We start from the raw sequence: 20853 nt of genomic DNA on the forward strand, positions 1-20853 counted from the left end.
TTTTCTGCCTTTTCCTGCCCCACACACACATCAACAGACAGGATCCATAAAACCTTGTGTTAAACTTTTACTAAAGCTAGTCCTTTTAAATGAAATTTGCTATTACATAATCTACTGATGTTCACAGTTTATTTTTTCACTAGTTCTTGCTGCAGTCTGGTTGTGGTTTTTTTTCCTCTTCTCCCCTTATAAACAGGCACACACACCCACACATGTATTTATACTGATTTTTTTCGTCCCCTGCAGAGCAGAATGACAAAAACAGCGCCCTCATTAAACAGGAAATGTTGGCGTTGCAGGCGATGCTCAATACTTTAGACTACAAGAGAAAGGTTAGTGACAGTGTTTTGTCATTTGTGGTTAATCTGCTTTCTCCCCTTATTCTCACACCAAATACTCAAATGCATATGTGTGCCTTTCGAAATTTTCATCTCAGAAGAACAGACTCATTTCACCAGAGTTAAAAATTTGCAAAATGTTTGGGCGGGTCTGAGTGATTTTAACTAGAAGTTAAGAAATTGGCAGTAAAGTAACATCTCAGTCAAGGATATGGTTCTGCACACCTTAAGAGTGAAGCAATTTGAGTCCATGAGGGCAGGGTTATGATTAAATCAAGCAAACAAAAACACAATGCATTTTATATGATGCAAAACAAAAGCAGAACTTTTTTAACTTGACAGAGCTTTCAAGTGTCAAAATCTTGGAGATATTATGCCCACAAAGAATGCAACACTCTTCCCTCCTACCCTCCCAAAAGAAAGAAAAAAAATTACTGAAGAAGAATTCATAGAGATTAAGGGTTAATGCACAGTGGGTGATGAATCCTGTCACTGAAGCAACAGGGACTAAACATGGTGACTTTCAGAATAATTGAAAAAATCGTAGTAAGCGCTTCATGATGGTTGGTGAATTCTGCAGCTGTTGCCTGTGGTCAGTTAGTGACACCTTTCCTATTTTCCAGGAAGTGCTCAGTAAAATAGGGCGTGTGATCCATGAGATCGATATGCTGATGAGCAACATGCTGACCGAGGAGCTGCTGGACTGGAAGAGGCGGCAGCAGATCGCCTGCATCGGGGGGCCCCTCCACGGGGGGCTCGATCAGCTCCAGAACTGGTAAACCTGCCCTGACCTTGCGCTTCCACTGAAAACCACAGGAAGTCTGCTGCACTTGAAATGATTATTCCTTTAGATCAGCTGCAACAGCAGCAAATTCACCAGCAGCTAAGAGAGTAAATAACTAAAAGGTGCTAACTCAAAGCAGCATTCGCCATTCAGAATGAACACTAGCCTGACTCGTGGCAGTCACTAGTTTTTGGGTTTGTATCCTCCAGACACATGAGACATACTCTCTTGGGAGTTTTGCTTGAGTAAGAATGGTGCTGACTGAGTTTGTCAGTGAAGGCAGTGGGAGTTGTGTCTAGGCAGGAGCTGGGTAGAGGTTTATGCTTTGACTCACTCCTCCAGACTTTACACTGTGTTAGGGATTGAATCGCAGTAGTCTCTGTGATAGCAATTCTGAAGTGATTGCAAATAAAAAGAAAATAGCATACCCAGACAATGTCACCACAACATCATGGTCATTACTCTCCCATCAAAACTCTCATATGGAAAAGGTGAAGTAAAAAGTAAGAATTTAAAAGGAAGGAAAATTACCAAGAAAATTTTAAAACTGAAAAAAAGTGGTTTTTTGCTTTTTTTTTTCCTGTGTAAGTTTCTTTTTTTTTTTCACTGAAGCACTTTTTTTCCCCAATGAACATTCTAAAAATAGCTTTAAAAGCAAATTTTATACACACATACCCTATTGAACTGTTACCAAGTGTGTTGGGATTTCTTTTTCTTTACTGCTTTTACACTTCTTCAGTCTTGTTAACTTGCTCATTCTATATAAATATTATCCTTTTAAAGAGTACATTTTGCAAAACTCCTGAGCTGTAGGAAATAATTAATGTTGGCACAAGTGCCCTGCATGTACAACATCAGGACCATGTATAGATTTCTTCCAAATTATCACAGACGATGTTGCATTGTTGTGAAAACATTTATCTTTGAAGATGAAGCAGGTGATTTGCCCAATGTATTTACAGAGTCCTGTAAACAAAAGATGAATGGATGTGAGTTTGGGCAAAGCTGGAAAGCACCGTTCAATACAGATTCTGATTTTCCCCAAGCAAGAACTTCAGTAGTTCTTGTGTTCTAAGAAACGGTTTACAAGAAAGATTGCAGACTAATCCTTTGTCTTGCTGTAGCTTCACGCTGTTGGCAGAGAGTCTCTTTCAAGTCAGAAGGCAATTAGAAAAGCTGGATGAACTCTTGACCAGGCTGACTTATGATGGGGACCCTATTCCTGTGCAAAGACCTCAGCTGCTGGAAAAAGTCAACTTTCTGCTCTACAACCTTTTCCGGAAGTGCGTAAGCCACTGCCAAAGTGCAGAACTTTACCTCAACTGGTACAACAATGAGAACACACTGTTAAGAAAAAGGGAAAAAAAAAGTTTGAATGTCTGAGGATTTTAAGGACCAGGTTCCTAACACAAGAAGTATGTACAGCTGTCATCAGAATTCATAGAAACTGAAGGTTCCAGGCAGCTTCTCACGGGTAGCATTTAAGGGTTTGTCATCAAGTTCTGACTCTTAAATGAATGCCAGAAATCCCCTTATTCTAGGAGGAGTTACGTACATTCTGCTGAGAAAGAATACTGAGAAACATTTATCTTTTTTAAGTTAATGTTCCTTTTCTTTTCTCTGTCCCCCCCAAGCTACGTTTCCTGCTGCCCTCTCAAGTCACCCTTCTATTAGTAGATAAAATATTAGCATCATTTCTCTTGCCTTTTGTACAGGCTATACTAGAGATATACCACAAGTCAGTCTCTGAAAGCAAAGTGGGCTCAACTATTTGCTCTCTCTATATATAAAAATTAAAATGATAGTTTAATTATTATAATTTAATTTCATTGGAGCTATGCTCGGTGTATTTTCATATTGTTTCATGGTTCTGATAAAATTTTGGAAGTCCAAGGTTTTTATCATCATTGTATTTTAGAACTATAGAATTTGGTATGATTTTCAATGTCTTTCAAATATCTCTTCTCACGGGAACAATTTCAGGGAAAGTTGGACCGCTGGATCAGTTTGAGAACTGAGAGTTGAAAGGCATAGCTCCCACTTCAGCATCTGCAGAGAAATAAGTCTTTCAGAGACACCAGCCCTTTTCCCTTCCTCTCCTCCCCCAAAAAAGCCCCATCTGTTTGCTCATGCATATTCCTAAAAATCTGTTTGTTTCACTTCTTCTCACACAGCTCCTTTGTGGTTGAAAGGCAGCCCTGCATGCCAACACACCCCCAGAGGCCAATGGTTCTCAAAACTTTAATACAGTTCACTGTTAAATTAAGGTAAGAGAAAAACTCTGATATAAACTCCTTCATTTGTGTAGAGTATTTTATCCTACGAGTATCTAGAAAGCAAAGCAGACCAACCTGCATTACGGATCCCTTCAACTGCAGGGAAATTTTCTGGAATGGGGATGTAAAGTCCACAGAATCTGTCACGCAGAACAAGTGGCAATAAAAAGTAAAACATAAGGAAGAAAGGCACATTGTGGCTAAAGGCAGCACCTTCAGGGTTCTGTATGCATTGAATTCTTGTTGTAATGACTTTACAAACTGAGTAAATAATGATCTTTATCATATAAGCCAAAATCAGAATACTCAGAGACATTTCTGCACAGAGGAAAGAGAAACTGCTGCATTTTGGGTGTCTTGGGTGAATCACAGACAAGTTCTTTGTCTCCAGAAGCTCCTTCCCTGATTTTGTGAAAGAGCAAAGGTTGGAGAGGAACTCTCATTTCATTTCCACCTTGCAGCACAAAGTTCACGGAGGGCTGGGGTTGAGAAGAGGTACATGAAGGAAAGCACACACACATCTGTGATGCAGTCAGAGATTACACAAATCCATTTCCTAATTACTTTGGTGTCACTCCAGCCACTCCCTCAAGCACATGCTAACTTTTCCACACACTTAGAGGGAGGGTAGGGCACCCTCTGCACTGGAACAGCCCAGCTCCTCTTTCTGAGACTTCAACCCTGTAAATTGTGTTGTAATCCTAGATGCCTAATCTGTTTTCAGATTTATAATTTCTGATTCTTTAATCTGGAGCAACCAGTCTAGTGTTTTCTGGTGAAACATTCTGTTAATATTCACTCTCTCATTTTCTGTTTTGAAGGTTGCTAATTAAATTGCCAGAGCTGAACTACCAGATCAGAGTGAAAGCAACTATTGACAAGTAAGAAACTTAAAAGTGAAGATATTCTCTTGCTCCCTACAGAGACAACACAGGTTTTTTCAGTGGCTACCCTATCCGACTTTTAAACTGCTTTTAAAAGGAAAAGGAAAAGAAAAAATTAAAAAATCCACCAGTCAAAAGATCAGAGTAACACTTCTTTTTTATGTGGAAGACTTCTTTTTTAAAAACAAAGCTGCTAAGCCTAACTGGTTTCAAATCAGAGGCAAGAAGTCCATTTAAGATTTGTCTCAAGACTTAGAAAAAAAGTTATCAGATTGATACAGCAGCATTACACAAAAGTTTGAAATCAAACTGTATTGCATTTATGGGATAGTTAGTTTTGAAATAGCTCTGAGCTCTCACAATGCAACATCCCCAGCCCTAGGTACCAACTACCTCCCTCCTTCTGCTTCTTGTGCTTCTGCAAGCCCCAAAAAGCCACCTTGGCAGCATGGACATAGATGTGGGCCCACAAGAAAGAGGGAAAACACCCAGTGAGGAGGGAGCAAGAGAAGCCAGGGCTGTTTCTCTCAGAAGTTGTGTACTGTCTGATAATAAATAGCAAGATGAAATACACTACCTACATATGGCCAGATGCAAAAGTCTAAGTGGACAGTATGAATTTCAGTTCTTCAGCTTAAAAATTGTAGTTGTAGGGTCAATACAATCCAACTTTGAGCAGGCAAAATCTACCATCTCAGATATGCTTCTCAGTACAAGTTCTGTTTTAACACATTTAATGATTCACAACCCATTTCCTCTCCCCCACCCCTCTTCTCTTTTAGGAATGTTTCAACTGTAAGGTAAGACAATAAAATACCCTATTTATTACATTTTTCCAAAACACTGGTATTTGAGTACATAACTGTCATGTCCTCTGCAGTAACCGTAGATTTGTTCTGTGTGGAACACATGTGAAAGCCATGAACATGGATGAGTCTGCAAATGGGAGCTTGTCAGTAGAATTTCGACATTTGGTAGGTTTGACACTTTTTTTACTGTTGTGTGTAGAGAAATAAAAGATTCTTTAGAAACTCTGGAGGGAGAACTGTATTACTGTCGAGGCCACGCTCATTTTCTTTCTGTTTGTACAAAAAGATTACTCCTAGAACCTCTTTATGCCATTCCATACTCAATCCATTCCATAAAATTCCATATCCATATTTTATTCCATAAAATAAAATATATTTTTTCACAGAAATGACAAAGCAAATCCTAATTACCACCAGAAAAGGAAAGAGTAATCATACTGAATTAAAAAGCTTCACAGAAACTGAGTTTGGTTAAAAAAACCCCAAACACCAAACCAACAACAGCAAAAAAGCCAAACCAAGCAGAAAAACCCAACACACAGAACAAACAAACAAAAAAATCTTAAACCAAACCACAGTTTTCTAGGGGAGATAGAACTGAATGCTTGAAATCTATCGGAAATTAATGCCTGTGATAAAGCCTCATGAGAGACTAGAGCAGTGCTTGTGTAACTTCTCTGAGAGCCCAGTGAGTCCTGCTTTCTGACTAACACTCTCTTGCCTGTGGTAATTTTGGGGCTTAACCACAGATGCAGTGCATCAGTGTAGTTTTGCAAAAGGAGATTGAGATCGATGGTTTTTAGCTTTTTTTTTTTTGTGGGATACACTTGGCAAGCACCCTAATTAATGCTTTGTTACATTAACTTAGTTTCCTAAAAATTCTTTAAAAATATCAAAAAGACCCCTCACTGAATAGAATTTTCAATGTGCAGTGTCAGAGTCGTCATTAGACTTCATTTGCATATTGCAAATAAAATCTTATTATAATTACATTCTGGTTATAAATTATGTTCTTTATATGTACTTCTGTCTGTAGTTTCTCTGACACATAAATATCGCTTTGCTTTATACAGCAACCCAAAGAAATGAAAACAAGTGCTGGAAGCAAAGGAAATGAGGTTTGTGCATTTATTTTACATGTTGTTTTTCCTTACTCTCACAAGAATTTCAGATTTGATTTCATTTAAATCATTAGATTTTGAAATATATAAGAAGTAGAGGATCCAATTATTATGTTAGTATAAGTATAATGAGAACTGTTTGGAATGACTCAAATTGTAATTGCGTGCCTGAAGTCTGTATATTGGAAAAGTTACAATAAAAGGTAGAGAGTAATACTAATTCAAATGTGTGCATTCCACTCAAATGTTATCTTTTTGGTCATTTATATTTGGAAAAAAAAAAGGAAAAAACCAAAACCAAATAAGTTCTAAAGTTTTTTTGTTGTTGTTGAAATAATTGTTTCCTGCAGGAAAGGTCCTTTAAATATATGTTCAGCTGGTCAGGTTCACAGCTGAAGTCAGGGTGTGATTATCTTTGTATCAAAGGGGTTTGCTGCCTCAGCCAGGATCAAAAATGTGCTTAATCTACTCGCACTTGTCCCAGCCTGGTCGTAGGTTCCCCTCTCGTGGTGGCTCTGTGTATGGCATGTCAGTACTAAAACCAGCGTAACTGAGGGTAAAGTTGTATAAGCAAGTTTAAAAAAATATTTTAAAAACTATAAAAATAAAATCCCTCACATCACAGACCAAATAGCTGTAGTTATACAAGCACAAGAGTTATTTTGAAGTATTCTTTAAGTACAAAGCAAAAGGTATGATCAGCATGAGGAATTTGACCAAAACCTAAAGCAGAAGATATGTGTGCCCCTTTCACACACATTTCTGAACTGAACAACTCAGCACCCAATTAGCAAGACTGAAACTCAAGGCTCACCTCCCAGTTACTTTGCTGCTGACAAAATCACTGACATCACAACAAGCAAATGCAAAAATGTAGGTTAAGGAATGTTGGCACTCCAGTTTTGGCAGCATTTTCCTCCCACTTCTACACATTGTGCCTTTAAAACTATCTAAAGCTATCAAAGAGCCGTGGGGAATTAGGACAGCTGAACTGTGACCTGGTTCACTGCTGATTTGCTCAAACAGAGCCTCTCCTTGGCCAAGTTAGTCTGTGGAAGGGGTTATTAGCAGAACAAGAGTTGGGATTTTCTTTGTTAACAGCAACGATAATGCTTTCAAAACTTGGTTTGTTATAGGACCTTCAATATGCTAAACGTGTAGCTAAATATAAGTGGCCTCATTAAAAAAAAAAAAAAGTGGAAGTTCTCTATTTTAGATTTGTCCTTTCATGCAGATGTACCTTTTTGCCTAGATGATTTTTCCATGAGAAAAATTTGCTTCTGCAAAATCATAATGGGGGAGAAGGGTTGTTTCACCAACCCTTTTCAACTTTGTGTCTGAAATACAGGTTGAGCTGGATTGATTCAACCTATGTTAAAACATTTGAGCTAAGTTGATGGATGAATATTTTATGTAAAAGCCTTCAGGTCTAAGCTGGATTTTCCCTTTGCAAGGTAGATTTATATTCAGATGCCTAAGGATCTCCTGTGGTCCCAATTCCTCATTTATTCAGTACCAATTGTTGCAGTGGCCTGTACATGTCCTGGAGGAGGTGATCCATGGCAAAGATAAAGCCACAAGGTCCTCTACCAAGAAATACTTTTATTTTACATTGATTGAAAGCAGATACTTCACTAAGGGAAAGCACTTTGATTTGCAATTTTAATTTTTTTTTTTTAAGAAAAGTCTGACAAAAGAAATGCATGATGGGGAGGGAAAGGGCAACAATAAAGAAAACTGGAAAAGAGCAAATATATTTTTATACTTTGAGTTCTGGGGATGGAAATGTATTTCAAGAAATCTGTTTCCTAAGGGACAGAGATTTGGATCTTTGCAGAGCTATGCTGCTTTGTAATCAAAACAAACGCTAATACTACAAACTTTAATCAACAATGACAAACGGATTTTTGTTTTCTTCCATCCAAGAAAAGCTTGGGGTTTTAATACCAGATTTACTTCGGATTAATGATTTAGGCCTCTAGTCCTTCAACTAGAACCCACAGCAAACCTGGATGAAGGCCCATTTGTCATTAAAGCTGTGGCTATTTGCTTTGTTTCTGGTTTGTTTCTCCTTGAAGTTGAATATCCCTGTTCAAAGTTGAATTGTCAATCAGTCAGGAAACATTAGGAAAAGGAAAGTTGGAGACCACCTTTATCAGACACACAAAATTATCTGTTAACTTCTTGTGTGAAAATCTGTGTTTAAAAATACCATTTTAGAAAAAGATAAAAGTTTAGAAATAGTGCTTTAACAATATTAATGGGTTCTTTTAGATTCATCAGAAAAAATACCAGATTTCTGGACTAACTTAATGTCAGAGTTGAACAAACAAATTGTTTCCTTCACTTCCTTCTTTTCCTGTTCTGCTTATATATTTGATACGAATTTTCTTTCCAAGTGTAACCTCAGCTGCTGGATCACTAAACCAGTGTTAAATGCCAGCTGTGCACTCCCAGCTTTAAAACCTTGTTATTCCCTCAGGGCCCTCACATGGTGACCGAGGAACTGCACTCCATCAGCTTTGAGACACAGGTCTGCCTGTATGGATTGACTATAAATTTGGAAGTGAGTATTTGGGACAGATTATCGGGGGCAGGAGAAAAAGGCATTTTCCAGCAGTTTCTAGAAGTACAACTGTGCTGGGCCACACCACAGGTCTGCCTGCCCTTGGTGAGGCCCCCAGCAGTAACCACAAGCTGGCACAAGATTTCCAGAGCTTCTGGAAAAGTCTGTGCTTTGGGAAGAACGAGAGGCTAAAAACCCAAAGCACAGCGCTAATACTTTCCTCAGCAGCATTTACACAGGGCGTTCATTCTCTCCACCAGACCAGTTCTTTGCCTGTGGTGATGATTTCCAATGTCAGCCAACTGCCCAATGCATGGGCCTCTATTATTTGGTACAACCTGTCAACCAACGATCCTCAGGTAGGTCCTCTATGCAGATACTGACTTTTTGCATTTTCACATTTGTACTATTTGGTTACTAAACACATTAAGTATAAAAAAAGGATGTATTTCCCTCTTGAACTGGCCTTATTTTTGTCACGTACACGGTTATCAACATCACACTTCACTGTTGTTCTCTTTATCTTTCTTTCCCTGCCCAGCTGTAAAACCACATGCACCCTTAGCTTTTCTTTTTGTAGCCTAAAGTAGTAGTTCTTAAACTAAAGAAAGGTGACAGGTCTTCTCCACAGCTTCTCTGACTTCACTAGTTTTAATTTATCTTTCTTGGATGTAGCTGACTAAAACTAGACCTGTTAGAAAATAATTCTGTCAGTACAACCATGAAAGCAGGCATACAGGTGAATGTGTCATGCACTTAAATGCTGCTTTCCCCCATGGATTTTATGGCAACTTGTGCTTTCTGTGGAGAAGATTATAAATGTTAAGTATGCAACTTCTAGTGGCTCTAACCCTGAGCAAAGGCAGAATCATTCTTTCTAAGGCTCCAGCTGTCTCAGCACATATTTTAGATTCAGTCACTGTTACAGTATTTGCAGACTGTGGAACAGGGCTGCCAATGGCTCTCAGGCTTTCAGCTGGGGATTAGCGCAGTCACACAGATGCTCAGAGTGGGGACATGGCCAGACAGTCTGCCATGGTGGCAGGCCAGCTGACCAGCAGGCTGGACTGCATTTTCACTCTGAGATACTCCAAAGAGTTTTTGCACAGTCTTCAGGATGTCCATTGTGTGTACAATCAAAAAAAAAAAAAAAAAAAACCCAACTGGAAAAACTAAGATAAGCCAAATGATTCAACAGCACGTCACCATATCAGTATGTAATGGTTTAAAGCTTCCATGCACTAAACATTAAGATATAGTGATAATATCTAGAATTTTTTTGGACAGGATTTAAGCATGTTTTCACTCTCTTTACACAGGACACTACCAGAGGCATAGCAAGGTATTTTAACACCCAAGATGCACACAGGGACTTTAGCTCTCTCTAGGAGTCTCACCCTACAACCCTGCTCAGGCACCCCACTGGACCTTGCTGGGTGCCTGCAGGTGGGAGGGCCCACACACATTTGCCCCAGTGCTTCCCCACACACAGAGCTCACTTTCAACACTTCCAGATTCTGCTCAAGTACTTGCAGCCTCCTCTTACAGCCTGATATGTATTTCGTGGTTGCTAGCTAAACAAAGCATTCATTCTGTTGCAGAACTTGTCTTTCTTCAACAACCCCCCTGCTGCCACTTTGAGCCAGCTCTTAGAAGTACTGAGCTGGCAGTTCTCATCATACGTTGGTCGTGGACTCAATTCTGAACAGCTCAACATGCTGGCAGAGAAACTTATGGGTAAGTGTGTAGAAATATACAGATTTTATTTGCTTTGGGGTTCTTACATTTGGTAGCTACAGGTAGGGGCTTCAGGCACACGCTGTGGTTTAGCACCAGCTGGCAACAAAGCCCCACACAGCCACCCACTCCCCCAGAGTGAGATGGGGAGAGAATTGGAAGGGTACAGTGAGAAAAGGGTAAGGTGAGAAAACTCATGGGTCCAGCTAAAGACAGTTTAACACATAAAGCAAAAGCCGCACGTGCACACAAGGCAAACAAGGAATTCATTCACTACCTCCCATCTGCAGGCAAGTGTTCAGCCTGGAAATCCGGGCTGGATTCATCACACAAAAGAGTTACTTGGGAAGACAGATGCCATCACCCCAAACATCCCTCCTTCCTCTTTCTTACCCCTAAGTTTACATGCTGAGCATGTCACCATATGGTGCAGAAGATCCTTTTGGCCAGTTAGGATCAGCTGCCCTAGCCGTGTCCTCTCCCAGCTTCCAGCACTCCCAGCCCCTCTGCTCATGGCAGGGTTGAGGGGCAGAAAAGACTTTCACTATGTGTAAGCCCTGCTCAGAAAGAGCTAAACCAACCCTGTATTACCAACACTGTTTCCAGCACAAATCCAAAACACACTGGCTACTGTGAAGAAAATGAACTCCACCCCAGCCAAAACCAGCACGGCATGACCTCCGCTTCCAGAGCTGATGTCAAAAATGTCACAATGACATTTTTTTCTCTAAAGAAAAGCAGGCATCAGCTTATTCTTATCACAAAATAATTCAACTTTCAAACTTCCAGGCTGCTCAACTGAAGGAAGAGGGCATCAAAGTCATACTGAACTGTGATGTTATTTTGCCTCCTTAACAATTATCTCATAAATCTGAAATCAAAAGGAAGTATTTTTGCTTGCTTATGAGGTTTGGTTTGGGTTTTTTTTCATTTTAAGTACCTGTCCTTGTGGGTCTTTCCATTTCTGGGGCCTCACCAGAGACGCTTCACTGGTGTCAGCACAGCAAACAGGCCCTGTAACCTCAGCAAGATGAAATATTGCGTACTCTGAGACTCGAGTGTGCCCCAGAAGGGGGAGGCCCTGGGGAAAGCTGAGAAGGAAAAGTTAGGCTAAAAACTGAAACTGAGCATGTAGTGTTGCAAAAACCAAGTCACGGGCTACTTTAGGCAAATATTTCCAAAACTATTATCACCTGCTTCAAAAAACTACAGAAAACCAGATCTACAGTCCCTTAGCATGTCCCTATCCTTCCCTCCCCAAGTCAGGATGTATTGTAGTTCTCCCTTCACCCCCCCACCCAACTATACAGATATCAAGCAATATCTATTTCATAACTTCAGAATAATTTATGCACCATTTGGTTTTTGGGTTTTTTTCCTCTTTCAGGACAGCAAGTCAGTTACAATGATTATCAGCTATCTTGGGCAAAGTTCTGCAAGGTACTGTTCCAAAAATAACACTCTTATTTCTCATAACACCCACAGCCATGCCTATCTTTGTTTCTCTGATGCTGCTGATAAGATTCCACTTGCCATATGTGGCACTTTCAGCTCAGCATAATCACATCCCTTGTAAAAAATTAACTAGGAAGAAAACACTTCCAGAAGCATAAAGCTTGGGATTAGGGATCTACTTAGTTATATTGCTACAGATATCAGAAACTGCCATTACAGTGTGCCTTATGTATTTCTGTATATGATCAATTTAAAGTCTTACCAAAGCATGCAATACATTTTTCGCAAAGCTCAAGTAAGGTTTTTCATATGTTTAGTTTTGACGTAAATTATTTCAAGACAGTCAATATATGCAATAACTTTGATGAGGAAGAGAGAATGTATTGATAAAGAAGGGTAAGTACCTTTAATTCGTATTAACTACATTATTTAAACACATGCAGAACCTTGGAAGCAAGTTCAACTTTCTCATCTTCTTTTCACTCGAAATATAAATGTATAACTAGGAAGAAACCACAGATGCGATTTTTATTCTCCTTGAAAAATGAGGTGCTTCCAATGCATATCTTAAAAATCACTTGGTTTTATGTCAGGTTGAAAGAGAGATGTTACTCAAAACCACAGCTCAAATTGTGATTCTCGCTTGAGAAAAGTAGCTTATTCTTAAGAAACTGAGAAGAAACTGTCATGTGAACGTTGGGTAACATCACTCTCATGATTCTCCTCTCATGTGTGTTGGTTTTGTTTGTGTTTTGTGGTTGTTTTTTAACTGTTAGGAACATTTGCCTGGGAAGTCCTTTACCTTTTGGGTTTGGCTTGAAGCAATCCTGGACTTGATTAAAAAACACATTCTTCCTCTCTGGATTGATGGGTGAGCAACAAAGGAACTGGTGTATATTGGTCTCTCTCCACGTTTTCTCCGTCCTTCACTCATCTCAGTTTGAGCCATGCAGAGGAGTATTTGCAACAAGTCGAACAGTTCTGTCTCCCTTCTCCCATTCGTAACTTTTGGAAATTGCTGTCACAGGGGAACAACATGGGATCTCTTAGAAATGCAGGTTTAGATCTATTCTTCAGTTCTGTCTGTGCAATCAAGTACTGGGATAAATTTCACCAGGCTTCATAGAACTTTGAGCTCAATGCCATATTCCATGTGTAATCACACAAAGCTTTGGCAATAGTCCCCAAGCCTTACAAAGCTTTGTAACCAGGTTTTGAACACTTGTGTAAAGGTGGATTGTTCTGAGCAACCTGGTCTGGTGAAAGATGTCCCTGTCCACGGCAGGGGGTTTGGAACCAGGTGAACTTTAAGGTCCCTTCCAACCCAGGCCCTTCTATGATTCTACACATTGCACAGGTTGAAGTCTGTATTTTTTTCTAAAAGTAAACCCACGATTTCCTGTTATACCTCAGGTACATAATGGGATTTGTAAGCAAAGAAAAGGAACGAATTCTGCTGAAAGACAAGACACCAGGAACATTCTTGTTAAGGTTTAGTGAGAGCAATCTGGGTGGAATTACCTTTACTTGGGTGGATCAGCTAGAAAATGGTAAGTATAATTAAATTTTAAAAAAAAACCAAGCCAACAACTAAATCAAAACTAACCCAAACTCTGCAATATACCTGCAATATAGGAGTCAAATTCTGTTTGGTTTGAAAGTAAAATTCACATGTATCATGTCATAGTATGGTTTTGGACAAGATACAAGTATCATAATTTCTCAAACACAAACCAAAACTCTGACATTCGACCTCTGAGCCCTTTATATTAACAAAACTCTCCATGAGCTGCACCTACTAACTGCAGGCTCTAGATTTGTTTCCAAATATGCAGAAATTAAATACTGAAAGATACGAATATAGCAAAGAGCAGGTAAAGCCTGTGCAAGTGTAGACCTCAAAAAAAAAAAAGCAGAAATATGTTCCAGCTGCAGCCGTCATCTACAGGTTATGGTGCCTTTGTGCTTTTGCAGGAGATGTAACATTTCATTCGGTGGAACCCTACAACAAAGGTCGCTTATCTGCCCTGCCTTTTGCCGACATACTGCGCGATTACAAAGTTATCATGGCAGACAACGTTCCTGAAAACCCCCTGAAGTACCTGTACCCAGACATCCCCAAAGACAAAGCCTTTGGCAAACACTACAGCTGTCAGCCAAACGAAGGTTAGGCTCCGCTTCTCTATTTACCCTTCCTGCACAGCAGCTGCAAAGTCAAGAGGCAATTTGAGCACTGCAGGGAGAGGAGGAAGAGAACAGATTAAGATGCCTCCTTTAATAGTCATCTTCAAGAGAACTGTTTTAACATGTGTCTGTCATTCAGACAGCTTCATTTTGCAAATACATCCCTGGTCCTAGAGGTTACAGTAGAGGTGATGACAATATTCAAAAGAAGCTAAGAAATTGATTTTTTTTTTCTCTGCCTGATGAATCACAAAATTCAGTGCTTGGATGTTTAACAGAGAGGAAACTGAAAAGTCATCCTGCTTATTGGCTTCATAGTTGTCTAACACTGCAGCATGCTGTCTCTTTAATTTCAAGAAAACTCAGTCCTTCCCAAACAGCTTGGAAATCTTACTTTGTTTCCCTTCATGCCATGGAACCCTAAAACAAAGGCTGTTTATCTGCACCACCTTTTCCCAATATACTGCACAATTACAAAGTTATTATGGCAGTCAATGTTTCTGAAAACCCCTGGCAACTGCACTGGAAAATGCAAAAAGGCTAAACAAGGATGGTTCCAAATATGTTCAGGCCCACATTCTTTTTTGTCCAAATTACAAGTTAGCTCATTTTTAGATCAGATTCAGTCTCACTTAAAGAAAGCCCTCAAAGGCTTATTTTTTTAATAGATAAAACACATTCTTCTAGACTTTCAGTTTCAAAGGTTACAATTCCATTTGAACTCAAATTCCTACGCAACTCAAAAATATTTGGAAGCTTCAGTATTTTTCTCCCTCTTCATTTTAACTCTGTGGACCTTGCCTAATGCTCCAGTCATCTAAAATCTTACATATATGCTTAATTTCGTGCAAAATAATTGGAATTCAGAACACATTGCTGAAGCTGTATCTGTAGAGACAGAGCTCCAAGCACTTGCAGAACTGAAATCTGCAGGCTCAGAGAACCAAACTTAAAGAATTGTATATTTGCTTTGAAGGCCTAACGAAATCTCTTTCATCAGTTGCAGTATTATATTGTGACTCACATCAAGGGAGCATAGGCAATTCTGTCACTAAGATCTGAACTCAAGGACTAATCTCAAGAATTCTCCTCACTTTCATGGCTATTTATTTATGCAGGGACTTTACAATTTATTATTGTCAGCAGCACTTCAAGCAAATAATCCATTTCAAATCGATAATAAAATGACTAGACAATATTTAATTTCTCTACTATTTATTCTAGTCTCAAAGCCCTCAGACGGAGGAGGGAAAGGTTATGTTCCTTCTGTATTTATCCCAGTCTCCAAAATGTAAGTATCCTCACAGGTGTTACACTTTAACTGTTATTTTTATTTAATTAACATCCCATTTCCAAGTTTCCCCTGCCTCCTTTCCCCGAACTATTTGAAAATAGTTTGGCAAGGACTGCTAAAGACAAGAAAGGGAAGTAAAGGACTTCACCTGTACAGTGCTTTTTCCATTAATGGGACAAACCATTTGTAAAAATTGAATGCAGATTTTATGGCACTCTGATCTGCTTTTCTTTCACTGACTCCTTTTTTTCCCCAGCAGCTGATGTTAGGGGCAAATAAAGAGGATAAACCTGACTCAATCTCTTACTTTTTTAAGTGTATACCAGGTAGCTGCATGAGCTTACAGGGCCACCAGCAAGCCCGAGTACAGGGTTAATATACCTAAAAAACATTCATCATACTCCACTGATATGCATAGAGGAATTCAAGTTTTTTCTTAGATTATTTTTGTATATTTTTGATTGCTTTTTTTTTTCTTTTTAGCTTAAATGACTCTACAGAACCACATTCTCCATCAGATCTTCTTCCAATGTCTCCAAGTGTTTATGCTGTGCTGAGAGAACACCTGAGTCCCACAGCCATTGAAACTGCTGTAAGTTGTAAACTTTCCCATTGATAAGTAAATATTAAGCAAACAGGATACAGCACAGACGCTGGTTAATAAAAGGCTGCTTGTACAACTATGAATCAGAGCTTTTTCATCACTTGCTGCATTACATTCTGAAACAATGGTGCAGATATTTCCTATTCTAAATGGTGCAGGATACTGCAAGCATCTTGAAAGCACTGGAATTGCCTGATATGCCGGGCAATGAATCATGAATGTCAAAACAGAAAGATCCCAGAGTTCTTGCACAAATGAAGGCTTTACACTGACAAATACATGCCACCTGTACTAATTCTCTGGACAGCACAAAGGCCTGGACTTGCTCAGGGGAGCAGCCCAAGGAATACGGTAAATTCCAATTCAGCAGACTTGCACAACTTTTTCACACTGCAAGATTTCACATGGGGTTTCAAAGTGCAAAATTAAAAGTCAACTGAAACACTTTCAACAAAGAAAAGTAATATTAACTTAGTATATAGAAAGATTAGGAAAATATTCTACAAACATCATTTTTTTTTAAATTTCTCTTTTCTTCATTGACTAGAAATGATGTTCTGAATCATCATGGCTCAGAATCCTTACAGCAATGATATACAGCCAGGTGGGATTTGTCCAGCAGACTTTTCTCAGGAATCAGAGCAGTGGTTTGGCTCTAGCAGCTTTAGAAGAAAATCTCCTTTTTTAATTCCAGCCCTTAACGTTGTGTATGTTCAATGATTTATGATCTTAAAATGGTTATGTATTTAAAAGCCTGCCAACTCCCCTTCAAATGCCTCTCTGTAAACACTTCTCCTTACCCACAAACAGAACAAAACTAAACCAGAATCCTGATTGTCAGTGGTTAGAAGTACAGTTAAACTTTATATAAAAATGGATGAGTTCTTTAATACATCAACCTGAAAATCCACTCAAGAGCAAGATATCTTTTTTTATTCTTCATTTTTTTCTCCGATAGCACTTGTGACAAACTAGTTCTTTAGCTGAAAATGAAATAACCAGCCTGAATTAAGATTCTGCATTAAAACCTACCCCACCCAATCCAGGACATGTCCCCACTCATTTCTATTTTGGTTTATAACATGTGGAAATGGTTCTGACCTCCTCAACTGCACTTACGAACAATGCACGCATTTTCTTTCCTGAACTTTCGTCAGAGTAAAGAACAGTTGGATTCACTTTCAGTTAACATCAGCCTCCAAACATTTTTGGTTTCTTCTTGCATGCTCAGTAAATTTCAAACCATTCAGAGCTTCAAAATAAGCTGTGGCCATGGCTCCTGTTTAAGGTCATAACCAGACAAAAAGAACGTGCCTGACAGCAAACTGCCAGTGTTAAATACAATTTTAAAGGTACCAAGATGAGTGGTTCAGTGCTGCTAGATACTAAGTGGTATTTCTGTAGGCTCTTACTAGAAAGTTCTGCTAGAAATTGCATGAGAAAAATAGTTTTAGAAGATTCTTAAAGAATTCTTCCCTTTTCCATTCCTTCCCTTTTCCCTTCCTTCCCTTTTCCATTCGATTTACCTTGCTAAACGGAAATTAGGAAAATATGGAGGTTTTTTTTCTTTATCAAATTCACACAACAATCTACCCTGCTGAAGAGCTGGCTGAGTATAGCAAGCAGACAATTTGCACTATTAAAGCCATACTTTTTCTCCATGAAATGCCAATAAAAAAGCATCATGTGAGATACAGAAAATAAGAGTGAAATCTGCAGCAGGACAAAATATCCTACAGCTGAGTAATTCACTCTTAGCAGGATATACTTTTTGCAGGCTTGCTGAATTCCCTTCTATTCCTCCCCCGGGTCCAGCTTCCCTTACCCATCAAAAGAACAAGACTCCAGGAAGAACCCTGCCATACCTATCCACAGGCTCCAAGAGCCACAGAAGTTCACAAAAAATAAACACCATGCTTATTCTTGCAACAGTTTCCTTACACAGTGTCTTCTAAAGAGCATTCCTCTATTTTATAAACAACTAGAAATAGGATTTTCAGATCCTTATCAGTTTGTATGACATTGTAAAGGTGAGTCTGCAGTTACCTTGAGCCAGAGAAGGTTTCATCTGCATTTTCTTCTGAATGAACAGCTGTGAGTGCCATGAGACTAATCTTTTCCTTTTTTTCTTCTAGCTGAGTTCTCCTTATTCAACTGACTGAAGTGCACATACTGGAAAAATCAGTAATTGTGTGAACACTGGATGGGTTAAAGAAGTCTTTTTTTTTTTTTTCTATCACCTCGAAAGTCAGCTTTTCTGGAAACCATTACATTATTCTTAGGCCTCTTTCAACAACACATAAGTGGAATTTTCTTTCTACAACACCCAAGGAAATTTCTCCCTAGGGATTCAAACAGCCTTTTGCAAGTTAGATTTGCTGTTGTCACTCAAAAAAGACCAAATTCTTTCTGGCTTGGGCATCATTTGACTTCAGTGGGGTGCCAGCACAGATAGATTTCACTTGCTAATTTAACTAATTTCCATAGAATTGCTGTAAATATGAGAGCATAAGAACAAAATGTTTTGCTTCTGAAGACAGCATATAAAGATAACTACAGACATTAATGTGTTTGGAGAAATTGGGATTTATGATGTTAAATACTTTCTACTTATTCATAATCTTATACACCACTGATTCAGATACTATTTCAAAGCAAAGGTTCTTGTTCCCCTGACTTTGAATGTTCCAGAGATATCTGGGGATTGCTTTTCTCCAAAGATGAATTGCCTTCAACATAGATTTTTATCTGACACCGCAGCAGAAGTTGTGGAAGGCAGGTAGGCAAGGCTGGGGAGAGAAGGGACTTCCAGAAAGGAAGCGGACAAAAAACTTGTGGTGTTAAAAAGGCTGTCTCCATTTCTCCACTGGAAGAGAGAGTTAGTAAAACTTCCCCTCTCACAAAATAGTTGCAGAAGTAAATCTGTTCGGGCAGGAGGCACTCAGTTACCCCAGCAAGCACTGTCAGAAAGTCTACAAGTAAAAAATCCCAATCTGACACAGTCTGGATGCTAACTGGTCAATGGCAACAGGGAAGCAGTTTTAAAAAACAGCTACTGAAGAGCTGCAGCATTTGCTGACCACCTGGAAACTTGTGCTGCGTGACAGGATATTACATGCCTGTCACAGGCTCCCTTAATAAGCAGGACAATTAGTTTATGTAAAAACAGTAAATTGCCCTCTTTAAATACTTTTTTTTTTCTTCCTTTCAGACATGTTTACTGCTGAGTTTAGGTTGTTTGGTTTTATTTCCCCCAGTGTTATCCCTAAAACCTCTGTAAACAGAAAAATAAACAGGCTCCAAGGCCACTGTATTTCACAAAGGCAGGTTCAATCAAAATGCAAGCCTTGCCCACACGTGGTTCATGCATACAGGCACATGGTTAATGCATGCAAAGCTCTTAAAACACAAACCCTTGAACAGTTGCGCCTTACGGCTTTCTCAAGCAGGTATAAATGAGACTTCTGTGATGAAAACAGAACCTCCTTGAACCAGTAAGACATAGATTTTACTTTCATTTCTCCTTCCATCCATGCTATTTAGGTTAGTTGAAAGAGAGTGAGCGGAAACAAAGTAATGAGTTATTTTTGTGATACGTGGAAGTAAATTTCAGAGAAACAAACACATTTCTGTTCATTACACTGAGTGATTCCAAGCAAGCTGCACGTAAGTTCGGCAAGCATCACGTATAAAATAAAGAAGAAGAGCAATTCTGTATATAGCTTGGTAAAATCTGTAATTTATATAACCAGCATGAATAAAATCAGATTTTGGCTTCAAGTTGGATACCTGGACCGCTGTGGATTTTTTCCAAAGCACAACAAAACCAGTCTTGCTGCCTTTTGGTTGACCTTAAACTGAGCTACAGACAGTGACACAGAATTCTAAAGCAGGAAACACGACCTCCCTGACATCAGCTATTGCAAGCCTTTTCATTCTAACCTCTTCTCACAACCTTAATACAAACAAAATGGGGGATACCTTTTATTTTTGACCACCTAAAGTTCATGAGAAGTACTGCAAGACAAGATCAGACATGGCATGAGAACCAGTCTCCTTTTTCCTTTTTCCCTGCTCTCCATGCAAGACAACCCTTCAAGACTGACAATTATTAATTTCAATATAACTGGTGTTTCTGAACAGCACCATGGATCAGGTTTTGGCTTGACAGTTCCTGCTATTGCTTCTGAACAGACTTCTGTATAGGGCAGACTTAGCATTTTGATGAAAAGATGTGCCTTGAGATTGTTTCACTGCTTTAAAGGAACACTAGAATAATTTATCTGTAAGATGAATACATACAGCCCAAGCCTCCTTCCATTAAAAAAGCGAGAATTTTGTCCTTATGCCATGATGAAAAAGAAGACAGCTCTCTAGTGAAACGATGGTGTGGAGGGAAAACACAAAAAAGGGGTGCTGAAATACTACCAAGAAAAAAAAAAGTGCTTTTAATTATTTCTACTAACTGTGCTTGTGCTTTCGCTGAGTTTTGCAACAGCAAAACAAAAAAAAAAAAAAGTGATTGCTTTGTCTTGGTGTGTCACTGTAACGATCCTAATTAAAGACCATAAAACCTGCCAGTCACCTTCTTCCATAGCTTTTATCCATAGCCATGTTTATAGATCTACTGCTCCCTAGTATTTCTCGCCACAAAATTTACCAAACACACCTCCTATTTCATTTCTTTCGCGAAGCAAGACCTGCCTCCTCCACTTGAGGAGGGAGGGGGCACAGACTACCCTGGAGACCCGCAGCAAAGCCTGGACTTCAACATCCCGCTCTCTGTGGGCCTCACGCACCT

At 39.2% G+C, this 20853-nt stretch overlaps 1 protein-coding gene and 1 long non-coding RNA gene across 4 annotated transcripts in view; one reads left to right on the forward strand and one right to left on the reverse strand.

The window, feature by feature from the left end:
- The window catches only part of LOC119703046, a 31771-nt gene extending 13542 nt beyond the window's left edge, over positions 1-18229 (reverse strand). The window contains exons 1-2 of the long non-coding RNA XR_005257532.1: positions 18099-18229; positions 12773-12988 (exon numbers count right to left, since the gene is read on the reverse strand). This is a non-coding gene — a long non-coding RNA (uncharacterized LOC119703046). The remainder of the gene's footprint in view (positions 1-12772; positions 12989-18098) is intronic.
- The window catches only part of STAT4 (signal transducer and activator of transcription 4), a 39570-nt gene extending 21281 nt beyond the window's left edge, over positions 1-18289 (forward strand). For 2 of the 3 annotated variants that reach the window (XM_038142189.1, XM_038142187.1), the window contains exons 7-24: positions 247-332; positions 962-1113; positions 2247-2405; positions 3297-3389; positions 4220-4279; positions 5065-5082; positions 5163-5256; positions 6165-6209; positions 8695-8778; positions 9039-9137; positions 10380-10515; positions 11903-11955; positions 12747-12841; positions 13384-13520; positions 13945-14136; positions 15379-15445; positions 15932-16040; positions 18188-18289. In XM_038142189.1, coding sequence (XP_037998117.1) covers positions 247-332; positions 962-1113; positions 2247-2405; positions 3297-3389; positions 4220-4279; positions 5065-5082; positions 5163-5256; positions 6165-6209; positions 8695-8778; positions 9039-9137; positions 10380-10515; positions 11903-11955; positions 12747-12841; positions 13384-13520; positions 13945-14136; positions 15379-15445; positions 15932-16040; positions 18188-18214 — 1706 coding nt within the window. In that variant the 3' untranslated portion in view covers positions 18215-18289. The remainder of the gene's footprint in view (positions 1-246; positions 333-961; positions 1114-2246; positions 2406-3296; positions 3390-4219; positions 4280-5064; positions 5083-5162; positions 5257-6164; positions 6210-8694; positions 8779-9038; positions 9138-10379; positions 10516-11902; positions 11956-12746; positions 12842-13383; positions 13521-13944; positions 14137-15378; positions 15446-15931; positions 16041-18187) is intronic. The other variant, XM_038142190.1, reaches the window with a different exon arrangement.
- Positions 18290-20853: the final 2564 nt, after the last annotated feature.

This window comes from Motacilla alba, chromosome 7, assembly GCF_015832195.1.
Source record: "Motacilla alba alba isolate MOTALB_02 chromosome 7, Motacilla_alba_V1.0_pri, whole genome shotgun sequence".
Taxonomy (NCBI): domain Eukaryota; kingdom Metazoa; phylum Chordata; class Aves; order Passeriformes; family Motacillidae; genus Motacilla; species Motacilla alba.